Consider the following 23975-nt stretch of genomic DNA (forward strand, 5'->3'; position numbering starts at 1 on the left):
TCAGCTGGGAGCAGGGCCGCTCTTTCCCCGCAGCCTGGGCGTGTGCAGGGGACTCGGGGGGATCAGTGAGGAGCCGCGGTTTGTGGGGGCGGTGCGGGGAGCGCGGGCTCCGTCCCAGCCCAGCGCTGTCCCCGTGTCACCGCAGCGCCATCCCCGCTCCGCCCGTACGGCACCTCCCAGTGGGCGCCGCCATGACAGCGTACGGACAGCGGGACCTCTGGGGGCCGCCATGCTGCCGCGCGCATGCGCAGTGCCCGGCCGAGAGTCTCCATTGAGAAGAATGAGGGGCAAGGGGCGGAGCCAAGGCGCGAGGAGCCGCCGGGGGGGCGGGGCTGCGCTCCGGGGCTCCGGCCATGGCCACAGTGGATGCCGAGGTGAGTGAGAGCGGCGGCGTCCATCTACCCGGGCGGGGGGAAGGAAGATGGGGGAGCGTGGAGTGGTATCGCCCAGGGCCAGGCGGGTTCTGTCGGAGGCCGGGAGGGGGGCCGTGCCCCCGCCGCCCCATGGTTCAGTCCAACTCCTCTGAGGGGAAGAATGTGGGAGCTGCTGCCATTGTGTGTAGGGGGGCCCAGGACTCTGTATAAGTTACACCCCTCCACGGTGAGTCAGTGGTATGTGCCATACAGATTCCGGGGCTCCCCCCAATGGGAGCGAGTGCGTGTGGCGGAGGCGGGAGGGGGGAGCGGCGGGGCTGCCATCCATGTTCCGGGGCCGCCCCATGCGGCGGGGCGGCGCTGGCGCGGCTCCATCCAGAGTCCGGGGCCCGGCCGGGCGCGGCGGCGGCGGCGGCGGCGGGCGGGCCGGTGCTATGACCCATGCAGGTTCCGGGGCGGCGGCGGCGGGAGCCATGCAGGGTCCGGGGCCGCGGGCGGGAGGAGCCCCTGAGGGAGCCGGGGCTGCGCGTCCCGGGGGAGCCCGGCCCGGAGTTGGTGCTGCCGGCGCCGTCGCCGCGGTGACACGGGGACAGCGCAGCCCTGCCGTGCCTCCCCGGAGCCGCGCCGGGCATGTGCAATCAGCCACGGAACGGTTCGGGCTGGAAGGGACCCGAGGATCCAGTGGCACCCGCTACTCCCGGCTGCTCCCAGCCCGTCCAGCCTGGCCCGGGACACTGCAGGGATCCCGGGGCAGCCGCAGCATTGCAGGGATGCCGGGGTGCCCGCAGAGCCCCGTCACCCGCCGGGCTCGGGGGGACACGGCCCCGCATCCCCCAGAACGGGCACTGCCGGGGGTGGCGGCAGCCGGGCTGTGACCGTGCCCGGGGTGTGAGGGCACACGGGGCTGCAGCACCGCTCCGTGTGCGGCTCAGCCCCGGCTGTGCACAGAGTGTAAACTTGTCACAGTCTGTGCCCTCAGGTGAACGCTGCAGAGCAGCTGGGCTGGGCTGGCTGCTGAGCTTTGGTGCACTGAGAGAGCCACCAGGTAATGACACAGGTGTGCATCGGACACGGGCTGCGACACAGGTGTGCAGTTGTACAAAGGCTGTCACACAGATCTGCATTGTACGCAGACTGTCATACAGGTGTGCAGTGTTGTACAGAGGCTGTCGTACAGGTCTGCATCATACACAGACTGTCATACAGGTGTACACTGGTGTATGGACTGTAATACAGGTGTGCAGCTGCACAGAGGCTGTCATACAGGTGTGCATCATTGTCAGACTGTAATACAGGTGTACACTTGTGTATGGACTGTAATACAGGTGTACTGTTGTGCAGAGACTGTCATACAGGTGTGCATCATACACAGACTGTGATACAGGTGTGCATCATTGTCAGACTGTAATACAGGTGTACACTGGTGTATGGACTGTAATACAGGTGTGCAGAGACTGTCATACAGGTATGCATTGTTCACAGGTTATAACACAGGTGTACATTTGTACACAGACGGTGATCCAGGTGTGCATCGTTCTCAGACTGTCATACAGGTGTGCAGTGTACACAGGCTGTCATACAGGTGTACAGTTGTACAGAGGCTGTCATACACGTGTGCATCATTGTCAGACTGTCATACAGGTGTGCACTCATGTATGGACTGTAATACAGGGGTACTGTTGTACAGAGACTGTCATACAGGTGTGCATCATACACAGACTGTCATACAGGTGTATAGAGACTAGAGACTGTCATACAGGTATGCACTGTACGCAGGTTGTAACACAGGTGTACATTTGCACACAGACCATAATACAGATGTGCACTGAACACAGTAATACAGGTGTACAGGTGTACATAGGCTGTAATACAGGTGTGCATGTATGTACAGGCTGTCATACAGGTGTGCATCATTGTCAGACTGTCATACAGGTGTACTGTTGTGCAGAGACTGTCATACAGATGTCACTGTGCACAGATTAATACAGGTGTACACTCATGGACTGTCACTGATGTATGGACTGTGATACAGGTGTGTAGTTGTACACAGGCTGTCATACAGGTGTACATTTGTGCACAGACCATAATACAGATATGCACTGAACACAGTAATACAGGTGTACAGGTGTACATAGGCTGTAATACAGGTGTGCACATATGTACAGGCTGTAATACAGGTGTGCATCGTTGTCAGACTGTCATACAGGTGTGCACTGTACACAGACTGTGATCCAGGTGCACACTCGTGTACAGACCCACTGCAGCTTGTGCCCACAGCCAGGTGAGGTCACTGTCTGTGCCCCCCAGGTGTGCCAGGCTGGCTCTGCCTCTCCCAGCTCTCTCTCTGCAGTGCCTGGTTGGCAGGGCTGTGCTCTGGCCCAGGTGAGGTTTGTGTCACGGTCACACAGGTGACACTGGCAGTGCTTTGGAAGTGCTGCAGACAGCTTGGATTTATTCCTCAGACAGGATCCCCATCATTGTTGGAAGATTGTCCAACACTTCCTTCATGTTTTCTGTTCCATCCCCATTGGCCTGATCCTGCTGCCTTTCCCTGATGTTTTGCAGAGGATGAGTTAATTTTTCCCTGTGACAGAGGAATCAGCCCTTGAGTGCCTCTGTGACTCTGTGGTCCTGTTTTGCTTCCAGGAGAGTGGCAGGGCTGTAAGTGGGGCAGGAGCTGGCTCATAGCTCATCAACTCCTCCTGCACAGGTCAGTCCTGACCCTGCAGACACACAGGTTTTATTTTGGGAAGCATCTCCAGGGGCCCTGGCTGGGTCTGCCCTGTGAGCAGAGCATTAAGAACCCTGCTCTCAGTCAGGCACAGCATCCCCAGATGTTGCTGTGGATTATGGGGAGGGAACAGTGACTCATTTGGAGTTTAATTCCTCCCCTCCCCCATGAACAGTTCTGTCTGAGGCCACATCTTGCTTATACCCCTCTGAGGCCACAGGGGAGGAAGTTGGTGTAACTCAGGCTGGAATGTGGGGACTGGAGGAGAAGCTCTTTGCTTCCCCAGTGCTGCTGTGGGAGAGCAAGGAAAAACATCCCACATTCTGCCAAGTGCAAGATGGAATGGTTTCACTTGGTTCAGAGAGGTGCAGAGGTGTTTTTTGGGAGGAGATCCTTGCTCCCAGCAGAGAGCTAGGAGGGAGTGGGCAGGTTGGGAAGGTGATGTCTGTGTGTCTGCAGGGAGTGCCCAACCAACTCTGCTGACAGCCACTGAACTCCAGACAAAAACTCCCAGTCTAGAACAGCTTCTTTCCAGATCTTAGTGCTGATGGCTGAGGGAGGATCTCTTTGAACACCAAGTTCTTGCTAAATCCTGTGAACTTCAGTTGTTGTTCTCTTCTGTTACCTGTCCCAGGTGATCTCTGTGCTGGGGAATGGCTGTGCTGCAGTCCTTAGGTGCAGTAACCACGAGGCTGCAGAAAGATCTGACTTTGCTGTTGGATTTCTTTAGCAGATGTCTTATATCCAGCCCAGTTTGGGGTTGTTACGTGCTTCAGACCTACTGCACTAAAGTTCAAACTTTAAGGAATTGAGATTTGAGGAATTGAGCCTCACTCAGCCAGCATGTGTGAGGTGCACGTTCATCAGATTTGATGCTGCTCCTCCAGTTTGCACCAGTTTGCTGGAGAGCTGCCCTTGTGTTTGTGTGCTTCCCAAAATACTTGTTTGGTGCAGGTTTGGAGTTCAGGCCGTGCTGTTTTTCCTGGGGCCTGTGGTGACCTGGGGAGGCTGGTGCAGGAAGCGAGGTGTGTGTGTGGCTTTGAGTGAAGTGGTTCCCTCAGAAGTCACGCTGCATTTTCATCTTTTTTTTTCCTTCTGTCTGTTCGGATCTGTAAAATCTCCTCTTCTGGAGGTGCAGCTTTGATCTCTAAAGCAACGAGAGAGAAGAGCAGGCAGAATTCCTGGCTGGGGATCTGGGAAGGGCTCAGCACCAGCAGCTCCCCAGGCTGGGGATGGATTGGGGATTCTGGGAAGGGCTCAGCACCAGCAGCTCCTCATGCTGGGGATGGATTGGGGATTCTGGGATGGGCTCAGCACCAGCAGCTCCTCATGCTGGGGATGGATTGGGGATTCTGGGATGGGCTCAGCACCCAGCAGCTCCTCATGCTGGGGATGGATTGGGGATTCTGGGATGGGCTCAGCACCAGCAGCTCCCCAGGCTGGGGATGGATTGGGGATTCTGGGATGGGCTCAGCACCAGCAGCTCCTCATGCTGGGGATGGATTGGGGATTCTGGGCTGGGCTCAGCACCTAGCAGCTCCTCATGCTGGATCTGGGATGGGCTCAGCACCCAGCAGCTCCCCAGGCTGGGCTGAGCAGTTCTCAGGTCAGGGTGATGCTGAGGCTTCTCCCTGGCTCTGATCTCGCCTCTCATCCCCTGCAGCCAGTGCTGGGAGCTCCCTGAGCCCCCTCCCAGCTCAGTCACCTCCCCACAGCATCAAGGGCCAGCATTTCCCTGCTCTGCCTGGAGAGAGGCTCCTGCAGCAGGTGCTGAGTGCAGGAGGGATCCCAGGAGCAGGGAGGGGGAGCTGCAGATTCCCACTGTGTGTCTGCCAGGTGTGGCACCATCCAGCTCTGCTCCCAGGCCTGCCCTCCCTCATTCCCTCCTGCCAGCCAGGAGAGGCCTCTGTGGTTTTTGTTCACATTTCAGTCACTCATCTCAGGCAGACCTGGTGTGTTTTAAAGCCCAGCATTCCCCCTCAGAGCTGTGTCCTGCAGGGCAGCTGCTTCCCCAGGATCCCTGAGGTGTGTTCACAGCACACTGAGCACACACAGCACACCTGTGCTCACTTGTGTTGCATTTCTCCTGGGGCACCAGGTTAATGCATTTTAACTTTGTCTTTGGACAAAAAAAGAATTTTTAGTTTTGTTGGTTTTTTGGTGTTTTTTTTTTTTTTTTTTTTTCTCCTATCCGATACTCATAAGGAGGTTTTAGAACTTTTCTGAAGTAGGGAGGTTACTTTGTTAACAAGATAATAATTACACACAGCCCTGGCTGGTGAAGTCTTGTGTCAAACAGGTGCCAACTTTTATTTTTTCCATGAGTTCTCACATGTTGTGGGCTGGCAAAGGTCCATGGGGAACTCATCCTTTTCTTCCACCTAGAGAAACTTTAAATAATAACAGAATGAGCAAATAGGACTTGTGAAGCTTTAAGAAAGCCTTAGAAGTGCCCTTCAGCTGTGCTAAGCTGATGTGACTGAGCCAATGTGACTGAAGAGAGCATCTGAAGAACATTTTGTCAGTCAAGGCAGAATCAAAAGCCTGGGTTATACTTTAAATAAACTCTTCCAATATAATTATGCTGGCTGGAGAGAATGATTTTTCATTTCTTCTTGCTGAAATTGTAATAAAGGTCCTTGCTGTGGATGCAGCTTTATTAGTTTAGAGGTGATCCCAGATCAAGGTGCCTCATTTTTTGCTTTTCAAAGCAGAACCTTGGTCTCCATTTGAGGAGTTTTGCCCACAGTTCTCTGTCCATGAATACAAAGGAATTGCTCTGCCACTGCTGTGTCAGCAGAAGAAGGGAGAGATGCAATTACCAGCAAAAAGCCCAACAGCAACGAGGAGAAGAAGCAGCTCCTCCATGGGGGAGCCTGTTGGAGTCTCTGGAGCTGGGCACAGACATCCCTGGGCTGGTGCTGGGCTGTGGATATCCCATTTCCAGTGTGCACCAGGGCAGCTGTACTGGGCTGATCTGCAGTGCCAGTCTGAGCCTTGCTCTTTACCAGCTTGCCTGGCCTCTGTCCCTTCCCCTCTCCACCCCAGAAACGCTCTTCCCTCTGGGAAATTGATTCATGGAAAATTCTCAACACCTGACAGAGGGCTCACATAGTGTGCAAACCTTAAGGTAAGAAATGCTGCAATTTGCTATAAATCAATTTCCCACACTTTCCCTCTTGCCAAGTGCTGGTTTGGGCCACAGCACCCCAGAGAAGGAGGAGGTGAGAGGAAATTGTGTTTTGTGAGAGGTTCAAGGAGTCTGTTTGGGTGCTTCAAGACACATTTTGGAGAGTTCCCTCTTGCTGGCTGTTGTGGCAGCCAAAGGTCACCCCGGAGCTGAGCCAGCTGTGTGTGGATCAGGAGGAGCAGGGCTGTGAGTCTGTGCTCCCTTGATGTGGGGCTGTGTGGGCAGGGACAGCCCATTGCTGATGGCTGGAGTCTGCTTGAAGTGGTGAAGTGAATCCAGCAGGGAATGAAGAGTTTGGTGTGGCCCCTCCTAGCTCTGGGCAGTTCCTAAACCCAGAATAAACCATGCTTGGAAGAACTCTCAGTGTGGTATTGCTGTGTCTAAAATAGAAAAGCTTCTCAAAGCTTTCCTGCTTTTAAGTAAAACTTTGTAGCATAGAAAGTATCAAGCACATCCAGCACATCCTCTTTTCAAGTAGGAAATGTTGCTCCAGGAGGATTCCTGTTTCTTTAATGCCCAGCACAATCCCCACCATTGTTTTTTTGCCATTTGCTCCTGTCTCAGCCTGGATTTCTGTTTGGGATGGTTCAGAGCTGCTGCCTGACTGATGGCACAGGCAGATCCTGAGCCCACCTGAGCTGTCTGGGTGTACCAGGGGCTGGCTTGGGGCTGGGGATGGGCTATTCCATATTAATCCATCCTTTTCAGTGTCTCCTTCTGGCAGGAGAGCTCTCTGAGGCAGTGTCAGTTCAGGACAGGGAGATGCTGAGTGGCAGAGAAAATTCAGGTCCACTTCTGTTTGCATAAGGCTGATCATCCTGCAGAGCCAGCACATGGACAGGGAGGAAATTTGCAGGTGGTGCAGCTGGGGAGGAAGTAAATATGGAGCAGGATAACCAGGCTGACATGGATAAACCCAAAATAAAGCCAGGTAAGTGACTGAGCGTTCCAGGGAAATGTGAAATTCTGCGAACAGGGATAAAAATAATGACAGTGATTGTAAATCCTGGGGTCAGCTGGGCCAGAACCTGCTCCAGAAGGTGCTGTGAGCTCAGTGCAGCATTTACAGCAGCAGCAGGACTGGGGAGCAGAGCTGGGTGGGGATCAGAGGTGCCCAAAGATGGCACAGATACATTCCCTGTGCCAGTCCAGGAGCCCTGGGATGCTGCAGCAGCACTGCCTGCCCCTGGTGTTCTTGCTGGTGGAAATCAGAGGAATGAGGTGTTTATTGCTTCTGGGGTAGCCAGGAGGGGCTTGATGGGCTGAGCCAGCCCCAGAGAAGGGAGCAGGGCAGGAGGGCACCTCTGTGCAGAGGGAATGGCAGTGCAGGTGTCTGAGCTGCCACAGGCTGTGCTGGGGCCTTGATTAGGGTAAATGTTGTTCAGAGTGCTGCTCCAGGCTTTTAATTAATTTGGAACTCAAGTGCAGATGTGGACAGAAGGATTTGAGCATGTTGTCTTGAAAAAGGGAGCCCTGGTCTCCCCAGGCTCCTGGCCATGACCTGCAGGTGCATTTAAGTACAGCCCTGAGAGCAATGAAATCCATATTTCTCTCCTTCTTTTCATTTTTAAGCATCAGCTCCTGTTTTCTTGAGAATCTGAGCTACCTTCTTCCTCTCCAGTTGCACATTTCCAATCCTTGCAGTTTCAGAGGAAGTTTTAATAGGTAATTTCTCCCACAGGCTCAAAGCCAGAAGGCAAATTACCCCAATGCTTTATCCAACTTCACTGGGAATTGGGGATGTTTCATACTGCTGACCCAGAGCATTCAGAAGCTCTGCTTCTCTCAAAAATCATAATATTGTTTCAAGAAGTGGGAAATTAAACATGCACATGGTAGAAGACTTAGAAAGGATTAATGGGTTTCAAAATTACATGCTTCATCCAGCTGCTGATTTGGGAATTGAAAGTATGCCTGTTGCAGAATTGGGAGGGAGGTACTGAAACGTGGTGTTCCTCAGCATCCAGTGAATGCAAATATCCCAAATCTGTGATTCCAAAGCCTTGCCCAATTGCCAGACTGACTCCAGGTTTGATGCTGGGTTAGCTCAGCCCAGGTGGGAGCAGCTGGGTGGAAAAACCCTCTGTATATTTTATTTTGTTTTCCCTGCAGTTTAATTTGTCCTCTGTTGATTATCTCAGCTCCTGGGGTGTCACCCAAGGCACATTTTTAGGCTGCTTTGACTGAAGTTCATTCCCTGTGTGTGAGTTTTGATTGAGGCACATGGAAGGTGCTGGAGGCTCCTTTTGGCTCTTCCTGCCTAGTGGGGAGGATTTGGGATCTGGTTTGGGGCAGCACCTCCAGCCTGGAGGTCACAGGGACCTGCACTAAATAGGAGATGGGTGTTGGAGTCACTAAAGCATTTTTGGGACCTGGGAAATTATCTTCATGTCCATTGAGGCTGGCAGCAAATTTACAGCCTGTCAAGTGTGGGTTTGGAGGTGTAAAATAGAGGATATTTGTATTTGGGAGATGAAAGCATTAACAATGGGCTGGGAGCTGGTTTGTGTGGTTCCATGTAGGATCCTGCCAGTCTGCACAAAAACCTCCAGATTATGAGAATCTAAAAGATGAGTCTGAATATTTTATTAATTGAAGAGTATTATCAATATTTGATGGCTTAAATCAACACCCAGAAGGCTCTGCTGAACTGGTAACCAAGACATGAGGTGCCTTTAATTGCAAACTTGTTTGTAATGGCTTTTGTGTTTTAAGTGTTAAGGGTCTGTGAATCCCATACATTTGAAATCCTTTTGTTCTTTGAATTAGGAGGGGTGTTCTTTAGTTTTGCTGGGCTGGATTCAGATTGGGGCTTTAATGCCTTCTTAATATGCAAGGTGATTGTTTGTGAGGTGTCCTGTCGGGCCTGGAGGTGACATCTGGAATATTTAATCCTTTTTGCCACACTCTGAGGACAAACAAGGACTGTTCCTTTAAAGATGGCCCTGGATGAGCTGGAATATTTCCTCTTGCTGTAGTGCCAGCTCCTGTAGCTCCATGTGTGGAGAGGTGAGGTGAAGGTCCTGCCTGTCCTTTAGTGCCATCCCCCTGCAGCAGGGAGGTGCCACCCGTGAGCAGACAGACAAACTGCAGCTCTGTCTGCTTTGAATTTCGGAATTCACAGCGCCAGGAGCTGCCGGCGTGCAGCGTTGGGAAAGGCCAGCGAGGGGGGATCATATTCTGTCTTTTATTTCCACTCTGGTTTCTAGGAGCTGCAAGTTGTATTTCTCATGGGTTTTTTTCAAGATTTTAAAAAGATTTCTGCCACACACAGTGAGCTCCATGCCTATCTCACCCTTCTTCTGGGTTTTTATTGTGAGTTTTGTTGTTTCCTTCCCTGTAGAATGTGCCCTTTGTGCTGGTAATCTGGTTATGTTCTTGTGTTTCCAGGAGTTTGCCTTTGATAAGAGCACGTTGGTATTAATCATTTATGGCTTTTATTAAAACCTTACTGGTTTGATGTTTTCTCAGCCTTCCAGACTGCCCTCACAGAGGCTGCTTTATAGACATCATTTATCTCCTGCCCCTGGCTGACAGCAGCCCCAAATTTTCCCTCCTCCTGCAGATGCTGTGCTTTGTGCAGGGAGGACGTGCACGTTGTGTGGCTGTTACTGCTGGGATTGTGACTGATGTGTGGGCTGGAATTGGGGTTTGGGGCTGTCTCAGTGACATAGGACACATGGATTGTCCCCATCCCATCCCCATCCCATCCCCATCCCATCCCCGGTGGCTCAGGTATGGACCTGCTGTGACCCCAGGGCTGTGCAAGAGGAGGAGGAAGGGCAGGAGGTGATGTGGAATGAGGCTCATCTCTCAGGTCTGGGCCTTGGCCAGTTTCCCCAGCCAGTTTGCCTTTCTCCACTGGGCCTTTGTTCCCAGCCATGCTTCCCATGAAAGGCAGAGCTGCTCTGTTGGCTGCAGGGAACCTCCTCCCCACACTGCCCTGCAGGGGATGAGCCCCAGGGCTGCCTTGGGGCTGGGAGCCCCAGCCTGGCACTTGTCTTCTCCTGTGACATGGAGGAGAACCAGCTGGGAGGGAGGATTTCCATTGTCTGCCTTGGGATGAGCCCCAGCACCCTGTGCCTCTTTAGGGTGGGCAAACCCAAAGGACACAGCTTGGATATTCCCCAAGAACAGGGAGGTTTGGGCTGGTTCCCCTCACTCGTGACCCAGCAGCTCGAGGCCGGTGTGGGCAGAGCTGCAGAATTTGCAGACGTGGCCACAGAGCTGCAGGAGGAGGAGGAGGCCCCGTGTCTGTGTGTGTTTATACTCTGCATGCCCAGGATAGCCAAAACTCTTCTTTAAATGACCAAAACTCCTCAGTGGAAGTTGATGTGGGACTGCCAAGTGTAACTCCTGATGCAACAGTGTCTGCTGTGAAGAGGGATGGGAATGTTTGCTGGTGTGTCCCGGTGACTCAGAGCCCTCCCTGCCCCATGGTGATGCTGATGCAGTTGCTGATCCCTGCCAAAGCAAGCAGTCCTCACAAGGAGATTAGACAGAGCACTCCCTGCCCCCCTGCTGGGTGCTCGTTAACATTTCCTTGCCGATGTATTATTAATTAAGCTAATTTTTATTGCCCTGTAAGTGTGGAGGGTGCTTTGTAAGCTCAGAGCTTGTGTTCCAGGGTTCCTGCAGCGTGGTCCCATGTGTGAAATGAGGCTGGGACTGTGTGGTTGAGTGTTGAGGAAAGGTAAATCTGTGGGTTTGGCTTTCTTTTTTCTCCCTTAGCAGCTGCCTGGCTTGGTGTCTGGGGCTGGTGAGGGTGCTGCTGTCTGAGCAGAGGCCTGAGGAAATGCTGGCTGTGCAGAATTGGTGCAGACAGACAATGGGACTTAAGTGCAAGCAGAGTTTGCAGCATTGACCCTCCATAAGACAGAAGATTATCCAAACTGGAGTATTATATTAAAAAGAGTTTTGGGACCCGATCCAAACCTCCAGAAGTCAGGGAGGGATTTGCCATCAGCTGCAGTGAGAGCAGCCTCCCTGCAGTGTGCCCAGGCAATGGGGCAGGCAGCAGCTTAAACAAAAGGAGTTAAAGAAGTGTCCAGGCAAGGCTGGTTGAGGTTTTGCTGCCTGTGGTGCTTTTCCCAGCTGTAAAACAGAGGTAATTTTTCCCCCAAAGTTCAAAGGCCTGACTTGGTGTTGAAAGCCTTTAACTGGAATTGTTGAAGAAGTGCTGAATGTTAATTTTTAAATGTAGAGATTATCTTCATTAGGTAAGAGATGGCGAGTTACATAACAGTTGCTATTTTATGTGCTCTGGTTTTTGGCTTTATTCCTTGACATCATGGCCAGGCCTGATGAAGGGAATAGAAAACTTCCAGAAGCACTTTGTAAAGTATGAACTATTTGTGATCAAAGCCAGTGGGACTCTGAAGGTCCAACTCCTCATCTCTGGACTTGTGATAGCAGCCTTGGATTCACCTTGAAAATGGGACCTGTGATCTTTCATATGTCTTATTTTGTTCTTAAATTAGGCTAATGCATCCTGTTCCAACTGATGCAATTATTAACAAACCTGGGCAATTATGACATCTATTGTACAGACATTCTGTGCTCCTTGCTAGGAAAAAGACACTTTTAATAAACAAATCCACCTTGACAACCTGTCAAGGACTTCTCTGAAGCAGAATTGAACGAGTCACCTCAGTGACCTTTCCTTTCTGTTCTGTTGTGTTTGGGTTTTTGACGTGGTCTTGCAAGAGCACAGCAGCTGCAGCTGGAGGTTCAGGCCTGGTTTCAGAGGGCAGGGGATGCAGGAAAGCAGGGAGGGGATCCCAGGGGCTGGATCCCCCCAGCATCCCATGCCCTGCTGGATCCCCCAGCCACAGCCTCCATCTGGCCTTGCAGAAACCCTGGGAAAAACCCTGCTCTCTTGGTTGGTTCAGCTGTTTTACTTTTTAATTTTTTTTTTTTTTTTGAATGAGAAAAAGCCCTGAATGTTTTGGCACAAATTCTCAATGCTTTCTTTTATTCCACATGTGAGAAACTGATGTGGTTTTTCAACCTGGGTAGGATCCACTCCATCGTGGGCTGCCACCAGGAGTTCAAGGCAGATCTTAAATCCTACTTAAACCTCCCTCTCCAGCAGATCAGCTTTGTTTGGCTCTGGGCACAGGAGTGGGAAGGAGTGTGTTATATTCAGTACTAGGAGTTAAATTGCATGGAAGGAAAATCAGGCAGGATTGTTTTCTCACTGCATTATCAGAACTTTGTGAAGGTTTGGCCCATGGAAATATGCTCACTGCTAACTGGAAATATCCCTGTGTGTCACATCACCCAGGAGGGGAGGAAAGGAGAAGGAAAGAGAGGATTTCCTGCCTCTGCCAGACATTCCTGGCTGTCCCAACAGATTGTTCTTCCCTTGCTGCCTGGGGGCTGAGAGACACAGGCCACCTCTGCAGGGCAATTCCCAGGAAAATGGGCAGCCACAGAATCACTGATCAATCAGGCTGGAAGGAGCACAGTGGCTCATCAGCCCCATTTCTTTCTGTGAGAATCTTGAATCAGAATGATTGTTAATCTCCATGTGAGTTGAGCAGTGAGTTTTCCCCGGCTGAGTTTCAGAGTTAATCCCCTGTAGCCTCTGCCATTATCTGGGTGCTGTGTCCCCTCCCCTGAGCTCTCCAGCTGTGCTGTGGCACTGGGCACATCTGTCCCTCCCCACAGGAGGCTGTATCACCTCCCTGCCTGCTGGGCTGGGCAGCTTCTGTGAGGAGCAGTTAACATCTCTATCTTTTCTAGTGCATCCTCTGAGCTGCTGATGTGACTGCAGCAGCTTCTCCAGGGATAGGGTGCCCAAAATCAGATTAAAACCCCTTTCCTTGCCCTGACAGCCCCTGGGGTGTGATGAGGGATCTCCCTGTGGCACGGTTGTTTATATGAACACAATTCCATGGGGGAATAGCCCACGGTCCAGGGCAGACCCAAAGCAGGAGGAAGAGGAGCAGGGCAGTGCTGAGGGCTCAGTTTCCCTCAGGTGTGGAGTCTCCCTGAGCAACCTTGGCCCTGTGCTCCCAGAACAGGCAGGTTCTGCTGCTGGGATCCTCACAGTTCATGGGGCTTCCCCACCTCTGAATTTTAATCCAAAGTGGGGAATAAAAACTGTTCACCCTCTTTGCTGCTTGCTCTGTAACCTGTGCAGGTGTTCAGGGAACTCTGGAATTACCCAACAAGGCCAGACTGGGGGGTTTGGGACCTGCAAACATGAATGCATCAGAGCAGTAATTACCAATTTTGCCAGTAATAGTGTTCCAGAGCATTCAGCCCTGCAGGGAGAGCTGTTTGTGTGACACAGGGGCACAGACACTGCAGCAGCTGCAGGTGCAGGCCCTGGCTGCGTGGGCAGGTGTGAGCCTTGCCTCCATCCAGGAATGCTGTGTGGGTGTCTTGGATGGTTTGAACCTGGCTGCAGCTTTTGCTGGCAAAATTAGTCTTCCTGAGTGAGTGAGCTGCTTCCATGGCATAAAGATCATTTTGGATGGGCTCCTGGGCTCCTCCCAGCCCTCCTCAGCAGAGCAGGAAGAAGCAGTGATGTGTTTTCCCCCCAGTTACAGGTTTTATCCATTGCATTTGTAGAAATAATTGACAGGATGATCATGGCAGCTCCTTTGCATTCTGAAAGTAATGACCATTAATGAATATTCTGTTTGTATAATGATGATCCCCAGGTTGAAGCTCTTTGTGAAGTTTTGGGGCACAGCCATGTTGGTATCAGCACATTCAGGCAGGAGAGCATTTCTCTAGGTCTAACTTTGACCTGTCTCAATAGAATTGTCATGTATAGAGGTGCCTTTATCAGGAATGGCTAAAAAGATGCCAAAATTGTGGTTGCACCAGTCTTCAGGTCCTTGGATTAATTTACTTCTTTTTTTACATTATATAGTTCCAGCATTTATCATTCTGTCTGTTTGAATTTTTGTATTTTTCTGTGGTTTTTGTCGTAACAGGTCAAATGGGGAAGAAGCTATTTTGGAATTGGGAAGCTTGGCTGGAGGTGCCAGCTGAGGTGAGGCTGGAGCACATCCCAGTGCTCTGCTCTGTGTGCCATGGGCAGAGCTCAGAGGGGACAGAGATGCCCCAGAGCTGTGAGCAGGCACAAGGAGGCACCTGAGCATTGGCACTGGGCTGGTTTGGAACCTCACAGCCATGGACAGCAGGGCCTTGGGTCAGGTTGCAGCAAACCCTTCAGGTTTCCTCAGGTGTGGAAAGAGACCCAAAAGCTGCCATGGCAACTTTGGTCCTGTGCTCCCAGAACAGGCAGGTTCTGCTGCTGGGATCCTCACAGTTCATGGGACTTCTCCACCTCTGAATTTTAACCCAGAGTGGGGAATAAATGCTGTTCATCCTCTTTGCTGCTTGCTCTGTGACCTGTGCAGGTGGTCACAAGGAGCTGAGGCCAGCTCTGAGCCTGGCTTTGAGCCTCACTTTTCTGGAGCTGGTCCTGCCTTTGCTCATTTTCATAATCCACCCTGAGGATTTTTGTGTCTTCATCAGCTTCATTGATGAAGGATTTGCTTAAGCTTTGAAAAGAAAATTTTTTTTTCCTTTTACACTTCAAGCCAGACCCTCCAGGACTTCTCTGCTGCTGCTGCTTAGGTTGTGTGAGTGGTTCGTAACCCCATATAGCAAATGTGGCTCCTGCAAGGGGCTCCCTTTCCTCTCAGAGCCTTCTGGAAGCTGCTGGCAGAGCCAGGGTTAAAGCCAGGTGACAGGAACAGCAGGCACAGAGGGACAGTGCTTGTTGCATAACAAAGGTTGCCTTTAAACTGGGTTTTTTATCATGGGCTATACACCAGAGTTAGCCAGGTCCTTGTGCCCAGTGTGGTGCAAAGTGTGTGTGGAGGATCTTTTGAGCTCTTGCAGAGTTCTCCAGGGTTAGGATTGGGCTGCAGACAGCACTCAGAACCCTCCAAGGATGGATTCTGGCAGTGGGTTCCATCACACAGCAGCCTGGTGCTTGCTGTCTGTCCCTGCCCAGCTCCAGGGCTGGCAGTTCCAGCCAGGACACTCTCCCCACATCCTGGGGGCAGTGTCCCCATGCTGAACATGCCTGAAGGGACAGAGAGGATCCCTGAATCAGTCTGCCTTGAGGATTATTTCCTAAAGCATCCATGTTCCTTACAGCAACGCCCCTCTGCTAAGCCCTGCAAGGTGCAGTTGTCTCAGTGAGCTGCTGGAATGTCACTTTGCCTGGATTTGTCCAGTGAGGGGAATTCTGACCACATCTCCTGCTGCAAGGACAGCCTGCTGGACATGCAAGCAGGGACTGACTCTGCCTTGACAGAAACACATGTCCCTGATTCCTACAAAGTCAGCTGGGAATGGCAGCCTTGTGCTGGGCATTAAAGGATGGACCACAGAGAGGAGCAGGGCTCTGGTCAGTCATGGGGCTCCTGATGAGAGGCAGACATGGGGCTGAGCTGCTGGAATTCCTCACTGGGATGATCTACTTGCTAAATTATCATTGTGCCCAGCAGAGGATGGGAGATGGCAGTTCCCTGCTCTCAGGGAGGTCTCCTGGTCCCATTTTACATTGTTACTGTCTCCTTGATCACATCCTCCGTGGGGCTGTGGAGTCCTTTTGTTCTCTGCTCTACTTTCCAGCATTTTTGTTGCTCTAGCAACACTTGCAGCCCCAAAGCAGCGGGATCCTGGTGCTAACACAATGCAGCATTTGAAAGAAGGAAGCAGAGCACGACAGGTGATCTCCAGCTTTTGTATGGAATGGCTGTGCCTTGAGATGGGAGGATGAATGGCAGGTTGTGATGTCTTATTGTCTTGCAACTGGCATTGCTTTTTGTCATAAAAGGTGAGAAATAGTTTTGTGTTGCTGCCACAGCTGTGGTTTGTAAAGTTGCTGTGTTATTTTCCTTGTGTGGGGTAGGTCAGTGCTGGTTGGAGTGGGGTGTGGGAGCCAGGCCCATGGCAGGCAGCTCCTTCCTGGGTAAATAAAAAATGTTTTCCATGCCCAGCAACTCCAGCAGCTCTGCAGGCTCCTCCCCAGAGCTGGGCTGCCACGGGACTGTCCTTACAGCATGGATCCACTGAGCTGCTGGAGGGGGAAGGAAAAGCCATATTTATATCAGAAAACTGCAGGTATTGGGTGAAAACCTTTCCTGCAAAACTCAGGAGCCTCTGGTGCTCTGCACTGCGGTTTGTGGGATCCTGTCAGCTGCTCTGGCATTTTGTAGCTTCTCTATATATGGTGAGAGTGATACAGGAAGATGCATTTAACACCTTTTTTTTTTTCCTCCTGAGTGCTCTCCCATGCTTTGCCACGGTGCTGCAGACAAGGCTGGCAGTGTAAAAGCCACCTGTAGGTGCTCTGTGGGTAAGAAGAGAAGAAATATTTTTGTGATTTTGGGCAAAGCTTCCCACAGCTTCCTGCTGGCCCAGCCACTGCTGCAAGGACCTGAGTGCACCCTGTCTAGATGGAAGTGAAAACCTCAGTAGGCTCCTCAAGAAGTCTGTCCCAGCTGCAAAGTAAAGTTGAAATAATCCATTATCTGCTGCCTTTTACCCTCCCAGACCACTGAAAAGTGTTGAAGACAGGATATTTAGAATGTATCCTCAGATACCTGAATTTTGTGGCAAGTGGAGTGTAAAGAGTGAGTAGCAGCTATGGGATTGATCTTGTTTCCAGTGGGTCATCCCTTTTTATTTAGGTATTATGCTCAAAATCTTGTTTTTTCAACCTGGTATGATTGCAGATACTCAATCTGCAAGATTTGGTCATCATTATACAAACACTCCCCTTCCTGGGACCAATGATAGGATATTCCCAAGTCATTCCTTTTCCTCTCTTGGGCACTTGGCACTTTTTGGGCCCCTGGCAGCCTGGGTGGTGTGGTGGTGGAGCTGCCCCAAACCTGATGAATCTGGGACATTTCTGTAGCACTGAAAGCCTCACAGGCTCCAAGGGGCTTGGATTTACAGTGCTTGGGCAGCTTTTGGGTGTCTTGGTTCCATCCTCCTGTGCCCCTGGTGAGCTCCTGATGTGGAGCACAGAGCATCCTGCAGGCCACCACCCTCCTCAGCAGCACCAGCAGGATTAGTGAAATGTGTCTGCTCTTTTGGTGCTTTTGGGCTGTTGCCATGACTTGTGCAAGAACCCATGGACAAACAGGGAAGTTTCTAGAATCTACAGAACTAGATAGAAGGTTGTGTTTGCCCTTGCAGTGATAGATAGGTAGATAGATAGATAGATAGATAGATAGATAGATAGATAGATAGATAGATAAATATTGTCGTTGCACTGGGCTGGCATTCCAGTCTTCTGCAAATTAAATGGGCAATTTTTATCTCTTTTCATATAAATGAGCCTGTAAAGGGAGTCTGCTCTGAGAGCATGAAATGCCTCCCTGAGTTTTCAGCTGGTTTTCTTCGTTGCACTGTTGGCACTGCTGGGTTGAAAGTATTGCCTCTGGGTCACACTGAAATGCTCATGAGGAGCCTTTGGCTCCTGTGCTTGTCTCATGTTTTAGGCCACGAAAAAGGGAGGAAGTGCATTTCCTGGGATGAAATGATTAATTGTACACCCAGGGCACAGAGTTCACAGCAGGGGGATAAGAGAGGTGTCGTTAATTTGCTGTCTGGGGGGTGTTAAACACGTTTTTGTTGGGGTTTGAGGCTCCTGGTGAGCAGCAAGGTGTGTCCCAGGGATTGAGGAGTGTTTTGGGAAGGCTGCTTTTCCCCTACATGTCATTGTTTGAAGGAGAAGGGTTTTGCTTCCTCCTCTCTCTCATCATCTTCATCCAGCTGCCACTCAAGCTACTCCTGAGAGGTGAGGAGTGTCAGGGGTGGATTTCAGCACATCACCTTCTATCTCCCGAGCTGTAAATTAGTGATAGCCACCACACTGTTGTGGAGGAATCCCCCTGACCTGGCTGCTCTTCCAGGCAGTTTGAAGGCTGGGTGGGTTTTTAAATGATGATATTTTAAAATTTGAGGACAGCTTTGATTTATTGACCTGCTGCCTCCACAAATCGAGCTGTCTGGGCTGGCATCTGCAGATAAGAGGCTGTCGAGTAATTGCTTATTATTGACTGATTGCCAGCTTGGGCTGTTTGCTTGCAGAAGAATCAATAGTAGTCAATCTTCAAAGTCTAAACTCTCAGGGAGTATGACTGGTTTCCAAATGAGGAATGACAGGTCAGGATAACTCCATAGCTGCTCTCCCACCTTCACGTGTGGGTGTAATCCTGCTGTGGAGTAGGAAGAGCGGGACATGATCTTCCTCCGTCGAGGCTTTTTCACCTCTGCCTTCTCCAAAGCCTGGGGGTTTCTTTGCTGGGTTTTCAGGGTCAGATCCCACCTGGCTCCAGACCTTCCCTGGAGGAGCTGGGGCAGGCTCAGCAGCACCTGAGATCCGTGGGAGGAGAGGGGAGGATGAGGTGCTGCCATCAGTCATTAAGTCCCCGAAGGATGGAGCAGGGAGGGGTGGCTGAGCGGCCTGTGCTCTGACACATCCAAACCAACCAGTTTGGATGCTTTATAAATAAAACAAAGCCTCTATTTTAATGCATGGTAACAGAGATTCCCTTTCTGGGGGTGATTCTATTTAGGTGGCAACGGAGCAAAATATCCACTGTCACCATAGGTTTTATCATTTCTTGCGGGGACGGTCGCTATGGTGAGCGAGCACTGTCAAACACAGCCATAGCCCTTCTTTAACACTCTCCTGGCATCCTGCCTTTTTGTGGATTCACTTCTGGGGCTTAAAACATTAAAGGGGCTTCATGGCATCAAAGACACTCTAGACTTTTCGAAAAATAAGTACATGTTTAGGTGGTTCTAATGGCTGGGAGAAGCCTGGAGCTGGGTCTGGGAAGTGAGCTCAGACCTTGGGCTGCAGCCCCCTCTGGGTTTTTTCTCCTTGGGCTCAGAGGTTGTGATTTTCCCTGGACTCAGGGGTTGCAGTCTGGTTTCTGCATGTCCTAGACTCAAGCTGGGTTTAAAAGTTGAAATAAGAGCCTTTGGGGGGAGGGGGAGGCTTGGATCTCTTTCAGCTACAAAGAGCAATTAAGCAACAAGACATAAAATAGATAAATGGGAAGGGGAAGGGCAGAACCCTGGAATATGAGAAGATGAAAATGGAAGAAACTAATTCTGCAGTGTATTTGTCCTTAATGTTGGAGCTTTATTTTCACCAGGAAGGCTTTGAATTGAGGGTCATCCTTTGAGGTGAGAGAGAAATATCTCAAATAGAGCAGTTTAATCTACAGTGGTCTAGGAGAGAATGGACAAGATTACTTGAACAGCCTTGTTTAGATACTGGATTTGTTGTCTAACAGCAAATCCTCATTTGCATGGGTCCTTAATCTGTGGAGTTAAATGTGTCTCAGGATCTGTTACCAACTGTGTTGCAGAGTTGAGAACTAGATTTTTAAAGCTGTTCCTTTTTATTAGAATGTTTCCCCTCCCCCTCCCTGCACCCCAAATTCTTCCTGATTTTTTCTGAAAAGCAAAGATGAGCCAACAAGTGATGCAAAAGGGAAAATGTGCCAGTGAGAAGCTATTTTTGACTCCAGCTTCAGTGGGTGAACTGTCCACCAGGCTGTAGAGAAAAGCCAAGGTCAGACATTTCAAACAGTGTCGCAGGGAAACCACCGCCCCCCTCCTTCCTGAAAGGGGCCATGGACATGAAATCTCTCAACCTCCTTGGAGCTGGAGCCTCGGGCAGAGCTCCTTTGTGGAGCCCTGGGAAGGGCTTCAGCCCTTGGTTTGGGGGCTGCTCGCTGCGCCTGGAGCCCTGAAATGGCATTTCCTCATGTGTGCAGCAGCCCTCACTCATGAAATGGATGCAAGTGCTGAAAAAGCTCCCGCGTGAGCATGCTCACTGGAAGATTAATCCTTTAGAGGGAGTTGGAGAGTTAAGCTACTGTAATTTCTCTGCAGTTGGCTGCAGTAAACAACTGCTCTAAAGACACGAGGAAAAAAATTGACGGAGGTATATGGCATTAATGTACATATCTTTTTGTGTTTCTCCTTTCAGGTTGAGGGTTTGAGAAAGGTTTTTTTCTCTATGAGCCGGGGAAGAGGGAGCTGTGTAATGATTTTATGGGTGACCTTCATGTTGTGGTTTCTTTTTTTCCTCCAGGCCAAAGTAATCCTATTTCCGTGCAAGGCCATCCTGAGGCTCGGGCTGGCTTTCTAGAGCTGGGGTAGAGCACCAGGGTGGCTTCGTGTTGAGTGAAATGATTAGAGGAGGTGAGGCCTTGCTGCTCGTTGAGCTGTGTTGGCAGAAGGGAGCTGCAAACACCTCGTCCTGTTTAGTTGTGAGCAGAACCCAGTGGGACTCGATCTCTCATGCTTCTGTTGGGAAGAAAATGTGTGACAGGATTAGCTTTGCCTCCAGAAGACTAGTCTTTTGCTTTTGATTATTACTATTATTTTGCTCCCCCTCCTCCCCATGGCTGAGGAGCTGCAATCCCGTGTCAGATGGGGGAAGGAAAACAATCCTTGAGCTATTTTGGCTTTGCTTTGAAGGCTGGTGACTCTCGGCGTGTTGAGCAGGGATGCCTTGGCAGCCAGGTAAGTGTTGCAGGCACAGGGATTGTGTCAAGGTGAAACTGAGCCCCTTCCTCCCCAATCCCTGCTTTGTGGGGGCATCCCAGAGGAAGGGAACCGTCAGATGGTTCCTAATGAGCCAAGAGTGTTTTCTCTACTTGCCTCCAGAGGCGTGGGTGAAGGAGGATGTGATTTACCATCCCTGGAGCTTTTGGCAGCTTCCTCTGAACGCAGCACCAGCCATGGAGGGCCAACCTGGGGCTCCCAGGACACCAAGCAGAAATGCCTGGCTGGCTTGATTTTTGTCAGGCTGCTGGAGCTGCTCGAGTCAGCGCTCCCTGACCACGGCTGGTGTCTTTACCTCTTACAAACATCGCTGTAATCCTTGGGGATGGTGAGGAAATGGAGGTGATGTGTCAGCAAAACCTGCCTGCCGTGGGGGCGGGGGTGGGGCAGGGCATTGTTCTGTTCTGTACCTGATGAGTGGGAGCTGGAGGGGCTGGAGGTCACCCCTGGGCATCCCAGGCTGCAAGGAGGGCTCACCCTTCCTCCTTGAGGAGGGAATAACCCCGGGTGCAACTGCAGATCCAGGGATTGCCTGGCTCTGGGAGCGCTCCTGGTGTGAAATTTATGTCCAACAGCTTTTATTTGAAAAAATGGCTTCGTGTTTCCTTGGAGTGGTGTGAAGAAGGGAATAATGATTCAATAATTTAGCAAATGTCAGTGGTTCCCACTAGGTTGGTCCTGAGGTTGCTGTCAGCTTCCATGTGGTACCCAGGTGGATTCTGACACTGCTGGATGAGTTCACAAGGGCAGCTCTATTACAGACTTCGCTGAGCTCGAGATGCTGCGGATTTGAAGAAAATTTTGCCACCCCAACGTTGAGGTTTTTTTGCTTAGTCCCTCCTTTTCCCCTCCTTTCCAGAAGTTCTGGCTAGCACAGACTGTCTGTTCTGTGGATGGTTTTAGGGAACATTGGTGGCTGTGTGCATAGGGGGAATAATTAGCTACCAAATGCAAATAGATTGTTTCTTGCTGTTTCAAAATCATTGTAATTTCTATTGATGATGGGTTAATTATAACTTCATTTTGATGGGCGTGAGGGAAATGATAGAGATATAGCAATATAAATCTATATAGGGAAGGATGTTGTCAGAATATTGTTTTGGAGATGATTGTGAGAACAAAGACTCGTGTTGTGGAGGACCACGGTTGTGTCAGGATTCAGTGGTGCTGCTTGTTTCTCACTGGTGGATGAGGATTTTCTCTTTCACATTTTTAACTGATGCCAGCGATGTATCTGTCACCATGACAAAGGGTTTTAGTTCAGAGAAAAATGATCAAGTTCTATTTAAAAACACATTTGGTGGAAGAACTGGGAAATAGTTTTTTGGAGAAGCCAAGTTGAAAGCAAGAAAGTTAAAGGAAACTGTAAAAATCTGTGATCAGGGTGTAACAAAAATGCATCTTCAGGCTGAGGTGTGTAGGTGGGGGCTGCTTCACCAGCACAGGGCCTAAGGTCCTGTGACACCAGCACTGGTCCTTGGTCTGGAATGAGGTGCTGGGCCCTGGCTGTGCCCAGTGCAGGTCACTGCTGTCCTTCCCTTTTCCACAGGGTGACTTTAGGGAGCCTGGATCCATCACCTCATTCTTTATTTCACCCTCACTGGGAAGAGTAATCAGCTTCATCCCTGAAATGGTTTGGACCAGCTTTAAACCTTCTCCTGTTTCCAGTCCCAGAATGGGGGAAAGGCTCAGCAAAGGGACAAAAGTCACACTTTCCTTAGTGCCATGGGGTTTGGCTCTAAGGCAGAGGATAAAGCCCTCCCCCTCTTCTTGTTTTGGGGTATAATGGGGGAAATGAGCCATTTTCAGTGGCTGAGGAGAGTCCCCAGCACAGGGCACTGTTCTTCAGCCTTTCCAAGCCTTTGGTGTCTGGGGACTTGGTGCCTCTGGATCAGAGCAGCTTTTGGGACACCCTCACCCCAGAGCTGCTTCTCCTCTCTTCCAGGGAGACATTCAGCTCCTTTCCAGCAAGCCCTGGAGCTGATCAGTCTGGAATGTAAAAGTAGCTACAACCAGATCTAATTTCAGTGTGTGGGTTTGTGGTTGGGCTCTGCCAGAGGGGTCTGCAGGTCCTTGCTGGGGGTTCCCATGGAGGGGGCACCTCCCTCCCCTTGCAGACCCTGAGCACTCTGATGTGGCTGAGCTGAGGGAGATCCTGCATCCAATGGAGCTGTGTCCTGTGCAGGGGCTTGGATTTGCAGGGCAGGGACTCCCTGATGCTTTCTTTGAGATGGGTGACTTGGATTTTGGAGGATTCATTGCTTGAATTTGCACATTCCTATCTTTAGATTTGTGTGGAAAATTCTGCCTGTGTGGCCAGTTTTGTCTCTTTCTCCACCAGCACAGCTTTGTTCAATGGAGGAACTGAAACCTGAATTTGGGACTTGCTCACCTTTTTGGTATCATATCAGGCCAGGACTGTATTCAAACCAGAAAGAACAAGATGGAACTGAATCCTACAGGTGTATCTGAAAAACCCTCCTGCAGCCTTGGCAACCCCAGGGCGGAGGAGGAGGAGGTGACTGCTGGATGGACACAGCATGCAGGTCCCAGGCTTTAATAACCAAATGGTGACCACTTCAAAGCCTGGTGCCTTTGCTCCTCTCCCTTCTCACTGCTTCAGCCAGCCTGGCCTCAACTGGCAATGCCTTTAAGAGCAGATATTGTGACAGGAGCCCTGTAATTATTTGCTGTGGTGAATCCTCTCTGTGGTGGTGCTGTGTGGGAGGGTTTGCTGTCGCGCACAGCATTTCTCCACCTTCAGAGGAGTTTTACCTCCTGCTCTCCTGCCTTCCTGGCCATTTTGAAATACAATTTATGGCTGAATTTTGGCTTCCTTAACACCCTGGGCTCAGTCCTTGCTGCTGCATCCTTGTTTTGTGTCCTTTGGCAGTGCTGTCCCTGCCCAAAGGCTCCTGGGTGAAGCAGGGAGGGATCTTGGGCCATCCTGTGCTCCTTGGAGCTGATGGAGCCCTGCATGGAGAGGGCACCTGAGGAAGCCTGAGAGCACCAGCTGGCAAAGGGGACTCCTTACCCCCCTTTTCCCTGAGGATTAGTGAGTGAAGTTACAGACACAGGGGAAGGAGCTGTGATTTTTAAC

General features: G+C 50.8%; 1 protein-coding gene across 1 annotated transcript in view; it reads left to right on the forward strand.

Moving 5' to 3' along the window:
- The first annotated feature begins 329 nt into the window (after positions 1–329).
- LOC132082216 (histone-lysine N-methyltransferase EHMT1-like) overlaps positions 330–23975 on the forward strand; it is a 123513-nt gene continuing 99867 nt past the window's right edge. Inside the window, exon 1 of the mRNA XM_059486383.1 lies at positions 330–374. Coding sequence (XP_059342366.1) covers positions 354–374 — 21 coding nt within the window. The 5' untranslated portion in view covers positions 330–353. The remainder of the gene's footprint in view (positions 375–23975) is intronic.

This window comes from Ammospiza nelsoni, chromosome 20 (genome assembly GCF_027579445.1).
Source record: "Ammospiza nelsoni isolate bAmmNel1 chromosome 20, bAmmNel1.pri, whole genome shotgun sequence".
In the NCBI taxonomy this organism is placed as follows: Eukaryota; Metazoa; Chordata; class Aves; order Passeriformes; family Passerellidae; genus Ammospiza; species Ammospiza nelsoni.